The sequence below is a fragment of the Marmota marmota genome, unplaced genomic scaffold (assembly GCF_001458135.2).
Source record: "Marmota marmota marmota unplaced genomic scaffold, marMar, whole genome shotgun sequence".
Lineage (NCBI taxonomy): Eukaryota > Metazoa > Chordata > Mammalia > Rodentia > Sciuridae > Marmota > Marmota marmota.
Window position 1 is genome coordinate 308,699 of NW_026000059.1, and position 20,033 is coordinate 328,731.

Below are 20,033 nucleotides of genomic sequence, written 5' to 3' on the forward strand. Positions count from 1 at the left end.
CTGCGTTTCAGTGGAGACCTGGAGAGCAGGAGGCAGGCTGTGGGTCCTCAGGCCCTTTTCTACTAAAGCCTTAGAAACACGAGATCTGCTTTCGATTTGCAAGTTCCATGTGAAAACTGGTCCCCGGCTGAGGGTGCAGAGTGAGTGAATGAACACACACAGGTCTAGTGCAGCACACAAAAGACCCAGAGGAGGGACCGAGATGCATGCAGAACTGCCCAGGCCTCAGCACCGTTCCCTGCTCCCTGCAGGAGGCAGAAGGACGGGGTTTCCTTCCAAATGCCTCTCTTCTTTTTTATTTTTTAATTCTTTTTTTGGTACCAGGGATAGAATCCAGGGGTGCTTAACCACTGAGCAACATCCCCAGCCCTCTTATTTATTTATTTTTTAAAATCTGAGACAGGGCCTCACTAAGTTGCTAAAGCTGGCTTTGAACTTGAGATCCTCCTGCCTCAGCCTCCCAAGCCACTGGGATTAAGTCATGTTCCAAGGTGCCCAGATGGAGTGCGTCTCTTCCAACCCACCCAGTTCCACGGCTCTGGTGCTCCACGGGAGGATGGAAAGTAAAGGAGATCAAAGACGGAAGCTGTGCAGGACGCGGCCCTGCCCCAGCATGGATGGCTGGGACAGCAGAGTGTCCTGTCCTCCCTGCAGCCACTCACTTGCAAATGTGCATGTGTGTGTAGCGTGCACGTATGTGTGCCTGTGAGTGTGTACATGTGTGCCTGTGCTTGTGGTATGGCTGTGGAGCCAGTGCCTCAGCATGCTAGACGAGTGTCCCCCAGAGCCACACTCCTGAGACAGAGTGTCTTGACCCTTATCCGGAGGGCCACAGCTGGGTAAGTGTGAGACGGACGTGAGGTCCCCAAAGCTAACCTGACAGTCACCATAAAACACTATCCTAAAACGGATCTTGAAGACAGAAGCTACCTCTCAGAGACTTAGATGTGACCTACCAGTTTAAACTAGAGGGGCAGAGTAGATTCTTAGACGTGTCAGGAACTTGCTCCACATGCACATGTGTCCACACAAATTTGTTGTACTCTGCTCGTTTATACAGAAAGACATGAGGTGCAATGAACCCACTATTATGTGTTAACTGTAAGGCACCACTTAACACGGTTTAGAAAGAAAGGCATAACGTGACAAATGTCTGTCCTCTTAGCTGGGGACAGTAAGACATGACCTGGTAAGAGGGGAGAAGATGGAGCCACAGAAAACAGACTGGGAACCCTGGGCTCTTGGTGGAGAACAAGGGCAGTGGGCAGTGGGGATGGTGCACGGGGTGGGACAGCTGGGGACTCCAGAGCTGCGGCCTGTGCTCTCCAGGCTCAGCCAGGCACGGGAATCCTGCAGCCTGCTTTTACCCTCACCAAGTTGGCTTTCCTTATTGTTTTTTTTCCAAGAGTTCAAAGGCTGATCAAGTCCCTAAGAGACTTTAGAAAGAAAATGATGCAATTATGAGCTATATAAGCCAGAAGTAGGGGAAGGAAATCCAACTTTTTCTGTCACAATTTGCTTAAAGGCAGCCCAACCCCAGTGTGAACTGTAGAGAGCCAGTCCCGGCAAAGTCCGGCTTGCAGAACTGAAGATGAATGTCTGGTGGCCCACTGGACATTCCCCAAGGCCCACAGGACAGCACTAAGAAGGAAGGGCCTCCACAGCCGAGCCACGCGTCTGCCCAGGCTGCTAAGTGCCAGCATTTCTTCTGCTTCTGTTCTTTTGCAAAACCGATGATGGACAGGTGAACAAGATGGAGCACATGTTTCACAGGAGGGCAGCAACTCCTAAGAACTCTGACAAACATGCAGAAGAAAAGATGCAAGTCAAAAATTTCTACAAAAACAAGAACTCAGGATTTCCTGGCAGAAGCCAGCCTCTCCACACACAGACTTAGGACCCTCCTGCACTCACACTCATTACAACGTAACACACTGCACTAAGAGAAGCCAAGCTGAGCCTCACACTACACAGCAACACGCCCTCAGGCATCTAGAAGACGTGCACTGGGAGGAAACCGTGGATAGACCTGTGACTATGGACTCAGCTGCCACGAGACAGCACCAGCTTCACAGGACCAACCACCCTGGGTTCCATCACCACCCTGGACTCGGGAGAACTCTCAAGGCAGCGGTCAAAGCCTTGAGGGAGTCCCGCGCCCTGCGTTTCACTCCGTGGTGCCATGGACCCATTAAGACAGACGAACAGAACGTGGGGCAGGCAGTTTCTTTACACCTGTGGGGCTGCACTTGACAACTGAAGAATTACATCCAGATTATGATGTGCTACTTGCTAGTTCACCACTGGCCACAGGGCCACACTCGCCCACATTTAAGAGATACCTAATTAACAACACACAACAAAATTGAAGGCAGAACACATTTAAAGACATATTAGGCACCTAAGAAAACAAGACAAAGCATCATATAAACCCCTTGCCATGGGCACATTGTCCAGACCCATGCAGGAAGACATAAATTCACATTTCCAAAGGCTCACAGGATAGCATTGCAGAGGAAAGGCTTCTGAGGGGGCAGACACAGCCCAGATTGGCCCCGAACTCATAGGTTATTATTATGACATGATTTCACCTGTACAAGGACCCTAGAAGAACACACTTTTCAGCACAACACCCAGTGCATCGCAGCCTAACACCATGAACATCCACATGTAGCCGAAGACGTCCCTCGTCAACCTTGCTGCATGACTACACCTCCCCACGACCCTGATGCACGACAGAATGCCGGGATAACCCCCGTGGATGCAGGGGCAACTGGGTGACACCTGTATGTACAGGGGGTGTCGGGATGACAGGCACATGTGTGGGGCACCGCGTTGACATGTGAGTGTGCAGGGGACACCAGAATGACACGTGCGTGTGCAGGGGGGGGGTGGGTGCCGGGGCAACACGTGAATGTGCAAGGGGTACTGGGCTGACATGTGAGTGTGTGGGGGTGCTGGGATTCCATGCATGTGTGAGGTGCCGGATGACTCATGCGTGTGTGGGGGTGTGGAATGACACACACAGCTGCGTGAGAGCAGCATACAGGAACCACAGACACCACCTGCACCGAGGCAGCACCAACGTAATCACGCCCCGATGAGATAATCCACAGACCAACACCAACAAGAGGGAATTAGAATCCAGGAAGGTGATTTCATCACACTGAAGAAACAACTTTGTTCAACGTCTATAGGAAACAAGACCCATCCATGTGACCAGCCTGCACTTCCACACACTGAGGAACACATTCAAGGAAACCCTGCCGCTGTGTGCAGCACTGGGAACAGTAGCAAATTTAGCAACTTCAGGGTCAGAAGAAGCAACAATTCAGGGACCTAAGACAAACCTATTTATTTTCAACCATGGCTGACTGCTTTCCAGCAGCCAAAAGCATGGACAGTGGCTGTATCATCCACTTCAACCCAGCAAACTGCTGCTCCAAAAACAGGACGATGGACACAAATGCCAAGAACAATTCAGTTGCCACTGAACCAAAGGTGGCGTCACAGAGACTGGCTCACACTCTCAGGTACTGTGAGCACCAAGGGTCCAACACCAGGCCCAGACACAGCACCATAGAAGGTGCTGAGCAAGAAGTCAGAAAGAACACAAGGCAGGGTCCTCTCCCCCCGACAGCCTGATGGGCAAGCAGCGGCACACGCTGACCCCCGGGCCTGGAGTGCTCGGGGGCAGGAGACGCCACACCTCATCACCCAGCATCCAGGCAGCACAAGGCTGACACGGCACCTGTCCACAACGTGTCACAAACACGCAATGACCACGAACGTCAAACCTGAGCAAAGGAGACCGTTGTGCACACCACCATGCAGTGAAGGAAGAAGGGGTGCACACAGGGTCACGTTGGGAGACTGCCCAACCACAAACTGATGCCACATCACAGACCAGCAGCTGCTCCTGCACATGTTGGGACACAGGACACTGTGGACACTGTGCCACACACCAGTCACTGAGGGCAACATCACAGTCACACCCAGGCCAGATGCTTGTGTTGTCACAAACTCAGGACATGTAAAGTGAACAAACTGATCAATGTCACCCTGATGTCACCATGAGTGGAAAACCTAATCTCACCTATTATGCCCAAGACATCTCCTGAACCATGGCATGGTAGAATCCAAGGAATTCTGTGTGTCCATCTGACACACAAGGACACTATTATTGACACAAGCAGGAGGAACTCAGAACAGCCCCGGATGTCTTCCACAAACAACTGACTGTTGTCAAGAATTCAATTCAGCTCACCGAACATACTGTTGCAGTGCTAAGTGCAAATTCCACTGCACTTGAAGAAGATATTGAGGGCGTGCCTGCAAAACGTATGGTTTCCACTTTCCTGGGAAACCCTTCAAGCAAACATACTGTGCACAGGTTTGTGGTCTGGTGGGAACTGCTGAATCAGGACTGGTTGATAGAACGCACCAGCACAGTTGAGGCTCATCTAAAAGGAATATGCTCACTACTGTAACAACACTTGGGATACTATTTGCTCAAAACTTGCACCATCAGCCTCTGTACAGCATTATGTGGAAAGAACAATTTGAGATTACTCTCCACTCAGAGCCTTTGGCTCCTACTCTCAGGAATCAGGGGTGGATTATGCACAGCAAGCTGTGCCCTCATGCCAGTTGCTTTTTGATATATAGAACAGGAGCACTCAGGCTGCACCTGACCTGAGAGACTCCATAATGTACAGAAAGGCAGTCCTCAGGCTGCGCCTGCCCTGAGTGACTCCATGGTGTGTAGGACAGCAGTCCTCAGGCTGCGCCTGCCCTGAGTGACTCCATGGTGTGTAGAACAGCAGTCCTCAGGCTGCGCCTGCCCTGAGTGACTCCATGGTGTGTAGAACAGCAGTCCTCAGGCTGCGCCTGCCCTGAGTGACTCCATGGTGTGTAGAACAGCAGTCCTCAGGCTGCGCCTGCCCTGAGTGACTCCATGGTGTGTAGAACAGCAGTCCTCAGGCTGCGCCTGCCCTGAGTGACTCCATGGTGTGTAGAACAGCAGTCCTCAGGCTGCGCCTGCCCTGAGTGACTCCATGGTGTGTAGAACAGCAGTCCTCAGGCTGCGCCTGCCCTGAGTGACTCCATGGTGTGTAGAACAGCAGTCCTCAGGCTGCGCCTGCCCTGAGTGACTCCATGGTGTGTAGAACAGCAGTCCTCAGGCTGCGCCTGCCCTGAGTGACTCCATGGTGTGTAGAACAGCAGTCCTCAGGCTGCGCCTGCCCTGAGTGACTCCATGGTGTGTAGAACAGCAGTCCTCAGGCTGCGCCTGCCCTGAGTGACTCCATGGTGTGTAGAACAGCAGTCCTCAGGCTGCGCCTGCCCTGAGTGACTCCATGGTGTGTAGAACAGCAGTCCTCAGGCTGCGCCTGCCCTGAGTGACTCCATGGTGTGTAGAACAGCAGTCCTCAGGCTGCGCCTGCCCTGAGTGACTCCATGGTGTGTAGAACAGCAGTCCTCAGGCTGCGCCTGCCCTGAGTGACTCCATGGTGTGTAGAACAGCAGTCCTCAGGCTGCGCCTGCCCTGAGTGACTCCATGGTGTGTAGAACAGCAGTCCTCAGGCTGCGCCTGCCCTGAGTGACTCCATGGTGTGTAGAACAGCAGTCCTCAGGCTGCGCCTGCCCTGAGTGACTCCATGGTGTGTAGAACAGCAGTCCTCAGGCTGCGCCTGCCCTGAGTGACTCCATGGTGTGTAGAACAGCAGTCCTCAGGCTGCGCCTGCCCTGAGTGACTCCATGGTGTGTAGAACAGCAGTCCTCAGGCTGCGCCTGCCCTGAGTGACTCCATGGTGTGTAGAACAGCAGTCCTCAGGCTGCGCCTGCCCTGAGTGACTCCATGGTGTGTAGAACAGCAGTCCTCAGGCTGCGCCTGCCCTGAGTGACTCCATGGTGTGTAGAACAGCAGTCCTCAGGCTGCGCCTGCCCTGAGTGACTCCATGGTGTGTAGAACAGCAGTCCTCAGGCTGCGCCTGCCCTGAGTGACTCCATGGTGTGTAGAACAGCAGTCCTCAGGCTGCGCCTGCCCTGAGTGACTCCATGGTGTGTAGAACAGCAGTCCTCAGGCTGCGCCTGCCCTGAGTGACTCCATGGTGTGTAGAACAGCAGTCCTCAGGCTGCGCCTGCCCTGAGTGACTCCATGGTGTGTAGAACAGCAGTCCTCAGGCTGCGCCTGCCCTGAGTGACTCCATGGTGTGTAGAACAGCAGTCCTCAGGCTGCGCCTGCCCTGAGTGACTCCATGGTGTGTAGAACAGCAGTCCTCAGGCTGTGTTTACCCCGAGGTACTCCGTTTTGTTAAACTGTAGTTTGCCATGAGCTGCTCCATTTTGAGAGTCAAGGTAAAATAATTCATATCTTGTTTATAGAAGTAAACAACCACCATCTGCCCAGCAGCACAATAAGGCACAAACTGATCGATAACTTTTTTTAAAATATTTTTTTTAGTTGTAGTTGGAGACAATATCTTAATTTATTTATTTTTTATGTGGTGCTAAGGATCAAACCCAGCAACTCACATGTGCTAGGCGAGCACCCTACTGCTGAGCCACAATCCCAGCCCCTGATCAATAACTTTTATGTGCTAACTCATCAAACTAAATCAGGAGCACCTGGACATGTGGCCATCCCAATCATGTCAGGAACCGCAGACACAGGAGCTCACCAACCTCACCAGACACAACCTCACCACTCAGGACCCACAAAGGAGGGGCCTCCCTAAGGCTGGACATAGAGGACTTTGGCCCTGTCACCTTGTTATCCATCACGGGCCTTGCCCTGGCTGATCACCACAGCAGTGAACCTCCCATTTCCTCTTCCCATCTGGTTTCAGCAGGTTTCTCCTGCCCACAGTGACCACACCTGGACCACTCTAGGCTGATGCTCTGAGCTGGCTCTGACCGTTAAACCCCCTTACTTGGACCTCTGCCGTGACAGCTCCTCGGCTGTGACAGCTCTGCAGATCTGCTTCATTAACATCCTTCTCTGACCACCTACATGGCTCTGAGGCTCTGCCTTCCTCTCTCTGCCTGTGGTCTCGGCTCAGCACCATGGCAGCCCGGGGCTGCTGGGCTCCCATGGCCAGCTCCTGCCAGTACCCTCCCAAGAAAGGGTGACTCCCCACACAGGTTGCCAGTCCCAGAGGGGGGTAGGGCTCCAGAGCCACCCCACCCTCACGTCTGGGAATAGGACTTCCTTAGAGGCTGAGAGGAGGAGCAGCACTGTCAGGTACATGCCCAGAGCGGACGTTCTCAGGGACAGGCCACCAGCTGGCTGAACCTCATCTGTTCATCTCTTTAGAAAGCACAGAGACTCCAGTGCAGAGCCAGTTTTCACAAGAGGAAAATCTCACATTGCAGGAGAGATAGACAGCATTTGGCTAAACCAAAAAGCTGGAGAGAATTGGTGCTGGGACGGCGTGGGAGGTCCCCAGCTCTGGGGCAAGGCTCGGGTTCCCGCCAGGAAGCTCTGGCTTCACTGCGCACAGAACGATGGTGAGAAGGGCAGGCTCTGGCTCCCGGTGAGCAGTGCTGGGCTCCCCTCTGTTCCCTATGCATGTGGCCCGGGCAGGCTTTCTCACCAGGAGAGGGCTCTGCCGGAGCCCCGCTGGGAGCCGCGAGCCTGTGCGGCGCACAAACCCCGTCCACTGGCATACACAGACTTCAGACACATCGCAAGTGTCTTTCAGAGGTTATCTCTTCCTGATCATGAAAAACCAGCTCTCTGCACAAAGGCCGACAGCGCGGGAGCATGCGGGGGACTCACGGCTGCCCCATGCAGCGCATCAGTGACCAGAGGCTTTGCATTCCTTCCATCTGCACGCACCTTGAACTGACACCACGCTAGAAGGCCAGGCCGCTGGGCGGCAGCAGGGACGAGTGCCTGACCACACACGGGCTGACCCCGCCCAGGATGGCACTCAGGTCTGCTGCATGCATTCCTGAGATACATGGACCGCAAGGAACAGCAGGTTGTCCCGCAGGATGGTGGCAATGGCAGGAGGGGCCTGGTTCTCACTGTGCTGTATCCTTCTGAATCTTGTCATGTTGCTATGTCGGCTTGCCTGGGAAGTGGGCACCTGGCACCCATGCAGGGAGGGCACACACCACATGCATCAGTGTTTGCCCTGGAGAGGGAGAGGGGAAAGGAGTGGGCCCGGCAAACGGATGTGTCTACACTGAAAGAGTCACAGTTCTCTAAAGATGTTATTTTAAGAAATCTGACAAAGTATTAGCACTTGTTAACTGAGGGTGGTGTGCACTTGAGTGTTATACTATCCACTGTCCCCTGCTCCTCATAGTCCTATTCACAATGGCCAAAAAGTGAAAACATCCGAATGTCCATCAGTAAGAGACTAGGTGCCAGGCGCGGTGGCACATGCCTGTGATCCTAGGGGGTCAGAGGCTGAGGCAGGAGGATCATGAGTTCAAAGCCAGCCTCAGCAAAAGAAGGTGCTAAGCAACTCAGTGAGACCCTGTCTCTAAATAAAATACAAAATAGGGCTGGGGGTGTGGCTCGGTGGTTGAGTGCCCCTGAGTTCAATCCTAAGTACCCACCAGCCCCAAAACAATAGGAGACAAGGTGCGCAAACTGGCATATCCACACAGCAAAACCGTGGTCAGCAACAGACGAGAAGTCAGCTATGGATTCAAGCAATGAATGGTGACTTTCTAAAACACTCCTGAGAGAGAGATCTACCTGGACAAGGGTGCATCCCTATGGCTCTAACTGTATGGAGTAGATAAGCAAGACAGATCTAGTGTGGAAAGACAGAGAGTGGGGGCCAGGGAGGGAGGGCCGTGTGAAGGACCGACTGGGAAGTACGAGGGAAACGTCTAGGCTCACTGAGGTCTATATGCTCTTAGCTCGGGTTGGACGAGGAGTTTCGTCAAAACTCAATGACTACTTAAGACATGTACATTTTATCATAAATAAATTTTACCTTAAAAGGAAAAATAATCTGCAAGCAGTTATTGACCACCAGTTAATGATGTGCATGCTACAGGCAAGTGTGCTCACACCTGCCACTCACCTGGAAGCACACCAGGAATAAAAAGGAGGTGCGTGAAGGAAGACAAATGTAGCTGAACAGTTGCAGTGGAATTTAGGCAGCAGGTATGTAGACATTCATTGTGCTAGGCTTTTAAGTTTTCTGTATGTTTGAAATTTTTCATCATCAAATCATGAAAATAGCTTAAAAGACTTCTAGTTAAAGTAGTATTTAAAATGCACACTCATTGTACACACCGCAGGATGGTCAGCATGTTGGTCCACCTCACCTGCAGAAGGTACTGTGGTTCTGAAGAAGAGCGTATAAGCATCGTACTAAATTTGTGGGTCCAAGAAGGGAGACACCAGGTTTAACATGGGTGAGGTAACAGGGACACACTTCCTGATTTGTAAATGTGAAGCCAGGCCATAAGGAAGGCTGGCTTCCAGGAGCACCTCAGGCCTCTCCCTGTGACCTAACCTCGCTCAGCGATGGCAGCAGCACTGACGCTCATGGGGCAGGGAGCAGAGATCCCAAGGGTGAGAACCCAGTGTGTGGTTCTCTTCCTCTTTCTGCCCTCGGCTGATTTGGAGTGGCTCACCACCCGTGGTTCCCCAGCTCAGTGCTCTCACGTCAGCTGGAGAGCCATCCAAGATAGTGGGTCTGCTGTCTTGTGCAGATAGCCCTCTTCTTGCTCAGACAGGATCGTGAGTCCAAGCTGAGGTTCTGGAATTAGTAAACTACAGAGCCAGGCCAGGAGCAATTATGAAGAATTCAGGAACTGGTAGACTGCTGAGCAACAGGAAGGCCCACTGGGCCTGTTGTGGGTGCAGTGCCATGGGTAGAGCTCCTCTCCCTGCTGTTGGACCTGTGTGCTGTGAGCAACCGGCACTTGGCCGTTAGAAAGAGGGTGGCAGTGGTGTGAGCAATTAGGCCAGTTCTGACCAGCCCCTGCAGAGTCTGAATGCGCACTGCTTCTGTTTCTCTACTCGACTGTACATTGGCTACACCCTTCCGGTTGGTATGAACAGATGCACCACCCATGCTGCCTACTCTTCAGTGCTCGGGAATTTGTGCCCAGGAGCTCTCGCAGCAGGCTGATAAACTGGGACAGCAGCCTGTCGTCTCCCTGGCAGGACTCAGGTGTCAGGGCCCTCCACAGGGGCGACGGGGCTGTGCCAGGCCACTGAGTCGCCTCCTTGTGGGGTCTCACCTGGTCTGTCGTGTGCATTGCCACAACAGGACAAGAGGGTACCCATCAGCACTGGGTGCACAGGAGGTGAAGTGGCACAGCTGCAGACATCAGCTGTAGAATGTCCTGGAAGCACCCAGGTGATGGGGGGCGCACTCTCACCTCGTCAGCAGGGGGCGTGGCGAAGGGCTGGAGGACGGCAGCCAGCGGGACCTGCGCCTGCTTGGCCAGGTCCGAGGAGCTGGGGAAGCAGTAGGTGGTGCAGCGGATGTACCGGGGACTGGCATGGCCTGAAACGCAGGAGGGACACTTGACATTCGGTTGGAAGAACTGCCCTGATATTAAATATCCCAGAAGGTATCTTAGACAAGGCCGTAGTGTAAAACATGCATTCCTAAAAACACTCTGCAATCCGTCTCCTGGGGAGCCCTCTGAATTCTCCTGTACAGGAAGAGACAGTGTAATGACCACTACTATTTTTTACAAGGAGGGTCTTACATGGACGCTAGGCTTAGCCAGTGTTCGGGCTCAGTGAAAGATGACACGAAGAGGCACAGAAACCCGGAAGGACAGCGCTCCTGGAGATGACCCTTCACCTCCTGCCCACACTGAGCTGCTGTGAGCTATCAAGGGACACTCTGTCAAACAGGATTTCATTTTGACTCTATTTTTTTCTAAAATTGGAAACTGAGAAATGAAAATTCTACTTGTACCAAGAAAATTACTTTTGAGAGTACTCCAGTCTATTTTAATGTATGTTTCATTCCCTGCAGACCTGAGTGCCGAACATTACCCTTGACACACACAAAAAATATTTTTTAATCAATAGAAAACTTAACTAGAATCTTGAGATTTATGATGCACCAGAACGCAAAGCATGTGGCCCTCAATGATGCCTCTCCTGGCAACGCCGGCTCCTGACGTAACAGCAGTCTCTTCATCTTCTGAACAGCCCTCATTGCTCTAAGGTTTGTTTTTGTTTTTTTAAGTGTTTGTTTTTCCTTCTCTTCTCCCCTCTCCCCTTCCCTAATAAGATCAGGGAGACAGTGTTATCTTTTCTTCCCCTAGTTACTGCCCTGAGCACACCCACTACAGGAAGGAGATGCCTGCTGAGGATCTGGGAAGTGGATATCTCCCAAACGAACAAGTGACTCCCAACAGCCATCAGGGCACCCTGGGACCCCCACCAGAGCACACCTGGAATGTGACTGGAGACCTCCCTGAAAACCCTCATGCCCCTCCTGATAGGGAGAGCCACAGCCTTTGGGACAGAAGTCCCCTGTGTTTCTCCTTTGCTAGCAAAGGCCACGGAAATCTGGAGGAGCAGCCAGCTTCTGCAGGCAGAGATACTGCAGTGAGGGCTGCGGATGGGCAGGGGGAAGCCACAGGTGAGAGCAAGAGAGACGACCAGTGGGAACCCACCCTCTGGCCTGAGGAACTCGGAGGCACAGGCTCGGAGGAAGGATCCAGAAGGGGAGCATGGTGGAGACCAGTAGCCTGGGTTAAGGTAGGTCCAGCTCGCATAATGCTGAGGCAGCAACCCGCAGCACTGACAGACAGACCTGGCCCCCCAGTCTGCCGGGCTGGGCAGGCGTCAGGGCTCTGGGATCACAGTGGTGTCTAAGTATGACCTAGGGTAGAACTAAGGTGTCTAAGTATGACCTAGGCTAGAACTAAGTGTCTAAAGTATGACCTAGGCTAGAACTAAGGTGTCTAAGTATGACCTAGGCTAGAACTAAGGTGTCTAAAGTATGACCTAGGATAGAACTAAGGTGTCTAAGTATGACCTAGGATAGAACTAAGGTGTCTAAAGTATGACCTAGGGTAGAACTAAGGTAGTGGGAAGGAGGCCAAGGGACCTCAGGAACGGCTAGAGGAAGAGGAGAAGGAGCTGAAAGGCGAGGAGAGGGAGTAGGAGAGTTAGATGTGGAGGCCAGCCTTGGCGTGGAGTCCTGCCAGACCAGGGACATGGGGCTCTCGCTGGGGTGAGGGGAAGGGTGCACAGCTAAGGAGAAAATGTGGCGCCTCCAGCATTTCAGCATCTGCATGTGGAATTAATCAGATTAAGAAACTTGAAAAGCAATTGTGCTAGATGAAATTACCATTCTGATGCAGCAACATTGATGGAAAACCCCAGCACTTTCAGCAGCTCAGCTGAGTTCATAGGGCAAGTGAGGGGGACCACTGTAGACAGCACACGGCAAAACCCTGGGGGGCCTCAGCCTGACCTGCACCTAGGCCCTCCCTCCTAGTGTAGGGGGGCATGGATTTAGACGCTGGTTCAACACAGAGGCTTCCGGAACAGATCAGGAAGCTCCAGACTACTGGGAGCAGAGGGGGCTGTTCTCAGCTGCGCTGGGGCTCCCCAAGCTGAGGGCACTGCCCAAAGTGTTTGCTTCAACCCTGGTGAGAACACTCAGTAAAACCCCTGAAAACAAGTACCTTGGTCTTGAATCACACAGTCGGTGGTGACCAGGGGCGGGACCTGGCCTCTGGTATTGGTGGTATAGACTTGTCCCCCTCTGGCTGCTCTGTCACTCTCGATCACCTGGATCTGAGGCGAGACACAGCAAGAGCAGGTAAAGGAAGCTGAGACCCCCATACCAGCATGGGGCTGACCCTTCCTTCTCCCACAGGGGGATTTCCAAGCCCCCCCCCCGCAGCCTACCCGCTACCTGGCCTTGCCCTTCACCTTATAGCCCGGCCCTCACCGCAGGCTGTGTTCTCCCTAGCCTGCCTCCTGCGGCAATGGAGACTCAGGGTCCAGATCCTGGAGGAGTGGCCCCCAACCTCTGCAGTCCAGGGCGGATGAATGCTAATGGATAACGAGTCCTTACAGGGAGATGGCACTCACCGGGCTGGGGACAGCATCAGGGTCCAGCTGCTTCGGGGGCTGCGGCCCAGCCATGCGCGCAGGGCCAGGGGCGAGGCCTCCAGGGTAGGACGCGGGTGCGCCCATCTGCGGGCCATAGCCGGCAGCTAGAAGAAGGGAAAGGAGGGTCACTGGCTCCTGGGCCCAGGCCTCTGCAGCATGCGGCCTCTGGCTCCCCTCGCCTTGGGATTCCCCCACCCCTAAAGAGAGCCACTGGCTCTGGAAACCCAGGCCCCACACCCGCCCTTACCCTGCGGCGGGAAGGCTGTGCCTGCGGCTGGCGGGGGCGCACCAGGGCCGTTCAGCGCAGTGGGCGGTGGCGGCAGCACCCGGGGCCCCGGCTGCAGAATGGAGGGCGGCGCGGGCTGCGGAGGGCCTGGGAACGCGGGAGGGCCGGCGGGGCCCGCGCTGGGACCTGCGGGAGACAGCGCCACTGAGCGCAGCCCGGGCCTCTGTGCCTCACCTAGAGACGTGAAGGGGGCCCTTGGGGCCCTGGAAAGCTCACAAGGGGCAACAGCTGGCCTTGGTGACAGAACAGGACTGCCGTTCACCCAGGGGCATTAGGGTCATGTGATCAGTGCATGAGCCAAGCCAGCAGAATTCTTGCTCTTGCAGGTATGACTCAGGTAATCTGCACGTTTGACTAGGCATTTTCATCCTGGGCTTCTCCATCAAATGAATTTCTGAACAAGCAACCAGAGAGAGGGGTGGGCTGCTAACCCCCAGTCACACTGCAGAGAGCTGACAGCCAGACTGTTCCCCTGCGTCGTGGAAACTGTCCTTCTGGGGAGACTCGACCCAGGGCCTCCTGCACCCAAAGCAGGTGCTCTACCTCTGAGCTATGCTCACAGCTCCAAGACTTATCCAGCTGAAATTGGTCAAATATAAGAAATATTTGCAGGGGTTTCAAATGGATACTTGTAAAAAAAATTAAGTTTAAGCAATTCTTGATAACATTCTTGATCAAAACAGCTGGCTGGGTGTCCCACCACCACAGTAGAGATTTCCTAGGCTGCTAGGCGCCCGACTGCCGGGGCAGCTCTCAAAACCTGACTGTGTGCCGCCTCACAAGGCCCCAGCTTGTCCTCCCCCATGGTCGACACACAGAGTTTGAATGCACTGTGGGCAGTGAGCATCGTATTTCTATTTTGGGGATCCACAATAAACAACACGAGTTTAAAATTCCCTCACATTTCTTAAAATAATTTCAGTGTTCTAATGTTTCCTCATGAAATCAGTATTTTCTGTTTTTTGTTGTTCGGACATTAAATGTAGAGAGTGCTGTGGTTATCTGAAGGGTTATCAGAAAGCAAACTGATCACAGCCATACACAATACCAATGACTCGTGTGCCAGTGCCCCATGGTACGCCAGGGTTGGCGCTGCCTTAAAATGAAGAACACCTCAGTCACAGGAGCCCACACCAGGCAGGCAGTGCTGACAACGAGGCTGTTACCGTGGCTGTTGAGCTGCATGGCCCCAAGCTGGCCGCCCAGCTGGGTGACGGGTGACGTGGACGCGGGACTCGGGTAGGACGGCTGTGCAGAGGGTTGGTAGGCGGCACATGCGGAGGCCACACTGTGCACAGGTGCAGGGCCTGTGAATCTGAAGACAGAAAGCAGGTCAGTGCTCTCACCTCTGGAGCAAGTGGCAGGCAAAGGGTGTCCTGACAGGCAAAGCCAGGCAGGTGGGGCCAGGAGCATGGTGTGCCACAGATGAGCCTGACGGCGCTCTGCAGAAATCGTGCGGCACCTCCCCACATCTCCACTCACACCTTGCAGGGTCCAGAGCAAAGGACACTTCTGAGGTGGATGCAAATCCGGCCTGAAGTCAACGGGGAAGCTGAGCTCACCACAGTGGTGTGTGGACCCTGCCAATGGTCAGCAGCAGGGTGAGAAAGCTCCACGCTCCTGGCCACCTTCAGAACAATCCACTTACGCCCACCAAGCTGTGAGCAAGGCCTCGCAGTTCTCTGCTCCAAGGCCAGCAGCACATTCCCTGTGAAATGTGGACGTGAGCAGAGCTGCCGGTTCTGGGCTGAGCTCCAGTGTGCTTGCCTGGGGAGGTGGGGCCTGTCTGCGCGGCACTCCCGCTCAAAATAGATCGATTACAATTGAGGTTCATCGGCCACAGCAGCCAGACGGTGCTTTGCACCCACGCCATTGTGACTCTAGTCCTGCAGTTTTAAACTTTGAGTAAAAATCAAATGTTCCCCAGTGCTGCGGTCTGATTGCATTTCCCGTCTGTGCACTGGGAAGCATTCCCTAGGGCCTCACCCAGAGAGAGGCAGGGGCAGGGCCCGAGGAGGCCAGTGGCTTGCTGTGCCGGCCTGGTGACAACACTGCCCCAAACAGCACGCTAACGTCTCCTCACTTTCCTCCATCAAACTGAATGATTTTTAAAATAAATCTTAATCTTAACCTCCAACAATTACTCTGTCGAGTGTGTTTCCAACAGGCCTTGAGCCTTGCACTAAGTGGATGGAAAAGGTGGGGCCTTCCAGGCGCCTCAGGAGGACCAGCTCCCCTGTGGCGGGGCTTCACAGACGCCCAGGAGGGAGGCTCTGAGAGTCACAAACCGTGTCCTTCCAACCAACTGAAACTCACTCAGATTTGGATTTCAGAAGCAAAGTTATCAATTTAAAAACAGAATAGTATTAAATAGCAGCAAAAGTCACTACCTACCAGATAGAATTAACAGGACATTTAAAACATACAAATTGTTGAATATTTTTTTCACTTTTCAATTTACTTTTCCCAGAGTCACAAAGCACGTGGCGTCAACATCTAGGTAGGAACCCAGCTTCCAACCCTGGCCTGTGGACTGGGGTGTGACCACAGGCACGCCACCTCACCTCACGACCCTTGGCCTTGGGATTACGACAGCCAGCAGGGAGGGCAGGACGGCCCCTTTCTCTGCCACAGAAATGATGTGGTTAAAGTATAGAGTCTTGTTTGGGGGCTAAGAAACATTCAAATATGGGTTTTATTTATTATTTCATTCAGTGTTGGAAAAGGGCAGACTCACCACTGAAAGGAATGATCAATGAGAGATCACCACCGGATGATCAATAAGACATGGAATTTAGCTCAGTTTAAACTTCAGCTTCTGAAGAGCTGACTGTGGCCCTGCTCCACACTTCCCCTCGAAAAAGTGCTTCTGAAGAGCCAACCAGTTCAGCGTGTCAGTACCTGGACGAGGTCTGCACTGGCGGGAACCGTCCCAATCACAGCAGGCAGTGCTACCGGGCAGGTCCCGGAGCTGGGCCTTCGAAGGAGCAGAGCCCCAGGAGGACGCACAGGCCCTTGCCTTCCCACAGGGTGCCCCCTGGTCCACAGGAGGACGCACAGGCCCTTGCCTTCCCACAGGGTGCCCCTGGAGGAGACACTGGGGCTACAGCCTTCAGAGGACACCAGTCCTGCCGCAGTGTGGACCTCCAGCCTCCGGAGCAGTGAGTGCGAGTTCTGTTGCTCCTAAATCACCCGGCTGCAGGTTTCCACCCCAGAGGCTCAAGATGGACCAGGACAGGCACAGACTCTGCAAGGTCTGACGGAGACACCAGGACTTTGAACCCCGTGGAGCAGGGACTGTGGACCTCTGTGACCCAACCATTACACTCCACACTTAAAAACACACCCGGAAAAACTATTAACTTATTTTTGTTGCTTCTTTTCTTCCTTTTTCATTGAAAATTATTTTCTTAGTAGATTCAAACATATTACCTTCAATTTGGGATCTGAGTCCCTTTTGCCTCCAATTCTTCACTTCCTCACCAAACAGATCAATTACAATTGACTTACTTCTGATCTTTTTTTTTAATACCTCATTTCACTTATTTTTTTTTTTTTTTAAATGTGGTGCTGAGGATGGAACCCAGGGTCTCACATGTGTGAAGCAAGTGCTCTACCGCTGAGCCACAACTCCAGCCCAACTTACTTTTTATCCTTCCATGTAAAAAAGCCCCTGACTTTAGGTTTAATTGTACTTTTAAGCTAATCCCTCCTAGCAATAACCCTAGGCAGAAAACTGTAGTACTGCCTGTGACACACTGATTCTGCCTCAGCCAAGTTCAAGTTACACATGAGTGGGTGTGATTTTCTACTTTTATCTTTGGAATTGCAGTGTTCTAAAAACAAAAACTTATATATTTAAAACTCAATGTTGGGAGTGGTGGCGCAGGCCTGTAATCCCAGTGGCTCAGGAGGCTGAGACAGGAGGATCACCAGTTCAAAGCCAGCCTCAGCAGAAGCAAGGCACTAAGCAACTCAGTGAGACCCTGTCTCTAAATAAAATACAAAATAGGGCTGGGGGTGTGGCTCAGTGGTCCAGTGCCCCTGGGATCAATTCTCAGTACCAAAAAAAAAAAAAAAAAAAAAGTCAAATCAACACAGGACCCTGACTTAATCTTGCCTTTAAAATTTTTTTTTAGTTGTAGATGGACGCAGCAGCTTTATGTATTTACTCTATGTGGTTCTGAGCATCGGAGCCAGTGGCTCACATGTTGTAGGCAAGTGCTCTCCACTGGGCCACAACCCCAGCCCTAATCTTGCTTTCATTTGACATTTGAGACTTAGAAAAAGTGGGATCTCTTTGATGGATCCTCTGTGCAGGAACGACAAACATGAGATGCCACCTTCAGAAGCTGCCTGCCCCGTGCTGGCTGAGCCAGTGTTCTGCTGGGCTCCCCTGCCGCTCCTGGGCCCTCAGCCTGCAGCACCGTCTGACCCGGGACAGGGAGCATGGCAGCCCTGCCACCTGCCAGACCCACTGCCACCCCCAGTCCCCCTCGGGTGGCCTCACGTGAACCCCAGGGGAGGCGACACCCGCCTGTGGGGCCCTGGAGGCCCAGTGGGAGCGGGTTCAGAGGCTGTGTGCTCCTGGGAAGCCAGACTGTGCTCCAAGGAAGGACAGGGGGCAGCAGGGACTGCCACCCGATGACAGGGTACACAGGGCATAGTGTTTCCTTCCATAGGTCATCGGAGACCCAGGGACACCAGGCTGGCCCGAGGTCAGGAGGCCACAGGCCTTCTGCGATGCCCACTCACAGGAGGCCACGGCTGTCTGCAGGCCTGTGGGTGCGGAAGCACTGTCCTGCAGCCAAGGACTCACTGGGACAGCCGTGGTGGCCCCTCAGAAGACCGCAGCCTGTCCTGCCTCCCAGATCTCACCTTCAGACACCATGACCCGCTGAGCGTGATGCCAAAGTCCAGCTCTCCCTCCTCAGCAGCCTGACCCAAGGGAGCAGGCCACTGTCACCAAGATGGAGCGGATTCACGCTGGTGCCGTGACCCAGACCTTCTCTGCCAGCTTGACCTTGGTGTCTGGAATGTTCAGGTGCCTGAGTTCACAGGATGTGTATTCTGGGCCTCCCCCTTTACTCTGGACTGAAGGTTCTGCCGCCTCTCTTCCCTCGGGCAGAGCATCAAGGCGGCCCCTGGCTCCTCCCTCCCCTGTGGCCTCCGCCAGGCTTTGGGGCGAAGGTGGAGGGTGAGGCCAGGCAGGTCCCTCTGACTTCCGCTCTGTGCGCTAAGCACACTGAAGCCAAATGCCGCTCATCCTCGGAGTCCCCAGGCACCCTTCCTCTGTGGTCCAGGGCTGGTCTCAGTGACAGTCACCACACAGGCCCACGCAGGAAGCCTCAGGCTCCCACGCCCTGCCCTGCAGGACATAACTCGACAGCACACACCTCCTTACTAGCAGGAGCTAATGGCTTTGGCAGGGTCCAGGTCACAGGGAGGCTCCTCCCTGGGACAGGAGCCTGGGGAGGGAGCCTCGGGCGATTCTGGAGCAGTTCCTAGGTGCCCTTGCCCACAGCCTGGCTCTGTGGCTGGCAGCAGGAGCTCACGGGACAACAGAGGTGTTTCCAACAGGGAGGGCCTGAAGCTGGCTCTGATCCCCAGGGACAGTCCCCTGTGAGTGGCAGGTTCTGAAAACTGAAGCATCTCACACCTGGGCTCCTCAGGCCCCTTCTAACTGCTTCCTCAGCTTGCTGTAATCACAAGTACAAGGTTTGTTCCTTATTCCTCACACATAACCCCGGGCCTCACCGGCTGCAATCAGATGTTTACTTCAGACTATTTATTGAGCACTTATTGGCACTGAGCTCATCCTGTGAAGGACCCAAGAGAGTAGAACAATTTAAAGTTTCATAGAGACCATAGGCATCTAAAGGCAGGGCACAAAGTTCTAAAATACTGACTATAACCCAGAACTAAATCATGTGGCACGGAGACAAGTAACTTTTATCTATTCTTGAATATCCCTTTCCCCTAACTTTTCCCAGGGCTTTGTTTCTGGGTAGTTTTTCAATAGATCTTCCCAAGGAATGGACTCCACGCAGAGGAACTTTCCTCCACGTGAACATCAAGTACACAAGGCACCGCCCGGGAGACTGTGGCGGTGTGTCCACACAGGTTGGAACCCCCTGCTCACCTTTGGGGAGGCAGGCCTGGGATGCTGGAGGCATAAGGTGCATTCTGGCCAAACTGCTGTGGTCCGGGCGGTGGGGAAGGTAGCATCACCCCAGGGGCAGCTGCCCCCAAAGGCCCTGGTGGCTTCATCATACCTGCAACAGAGGGGCACGGTCAGAAGCTTGTTCAAAGGCAGAGAGAAAACAAGGTGATAGAGCAACAGCAGGACGGGTGAGGAAAGAAAGCAACAGTCAGACAGAGCCTCTCTCTGAGGCCTGTATCATCACAGTGATACAGACTGGAACACAAACAGCGCAGGACGGTGGGATGCAAACTGGCGCCACCACTCTGGAAAGCAGTAGGGAGATTCCTCAGAAAACTAGGAATGGAACCACCATTTGACCCAGCTACCCCATTCCTTGGTCTACACCCAAAGGACTTAAAATCAACATGCTACAGTGATACAGTCACATCAATATTTATAGCAGCACGATCCACAGTAGCTAAGCTATGGAACCAACCTAGATGCCCTTCAATACATGAGTGGATAAAGAA

General features: G+C 53.4%; 1 protein-coding gene across 4 annotated transcripts in view; it reads right to left on the reverse strand.

The window, feature by feature from the left end:
- Positions 1-20,033, reverse strand: part of Sec24d (SEC24 homolog D, COPII coat complex component) — a 60,251-nt gene that overhangs the window by 30,548 nt on the left and 9,670 nt on the right. For all 4 annotated transcript variants that reach the window (XM_015507285.2, XM_015507284.2, XM_015507283.2 and 1 more), the window contains 6 exons: positions 19,501-19,633; positions 14,525-14,673; positions 13,320-13,484; positions 13,052-13,176; positions 12,640-12,751; positions 10,360-10,487 (listed from right to left, as the gene is read on the reverse strand). In XM_015507285.2, coding sequence (XP_015362771.1) covers positions 10,360-10,487; positions 12,640-12,751; positions 13,052-13,176; positions 13,320-13,484; positions 14,525-14,673; positions 19,501-19,633 — 812 coding nt within the window. The remainder of the gene's footprint in view (positions 1-10,359; positions 10,488-12,639; positions 12,752-13,051; positions 13,177-13,319; positions 13,485-14,524; positions 14,674-19,500; positions 19,634-20,033) is intronic.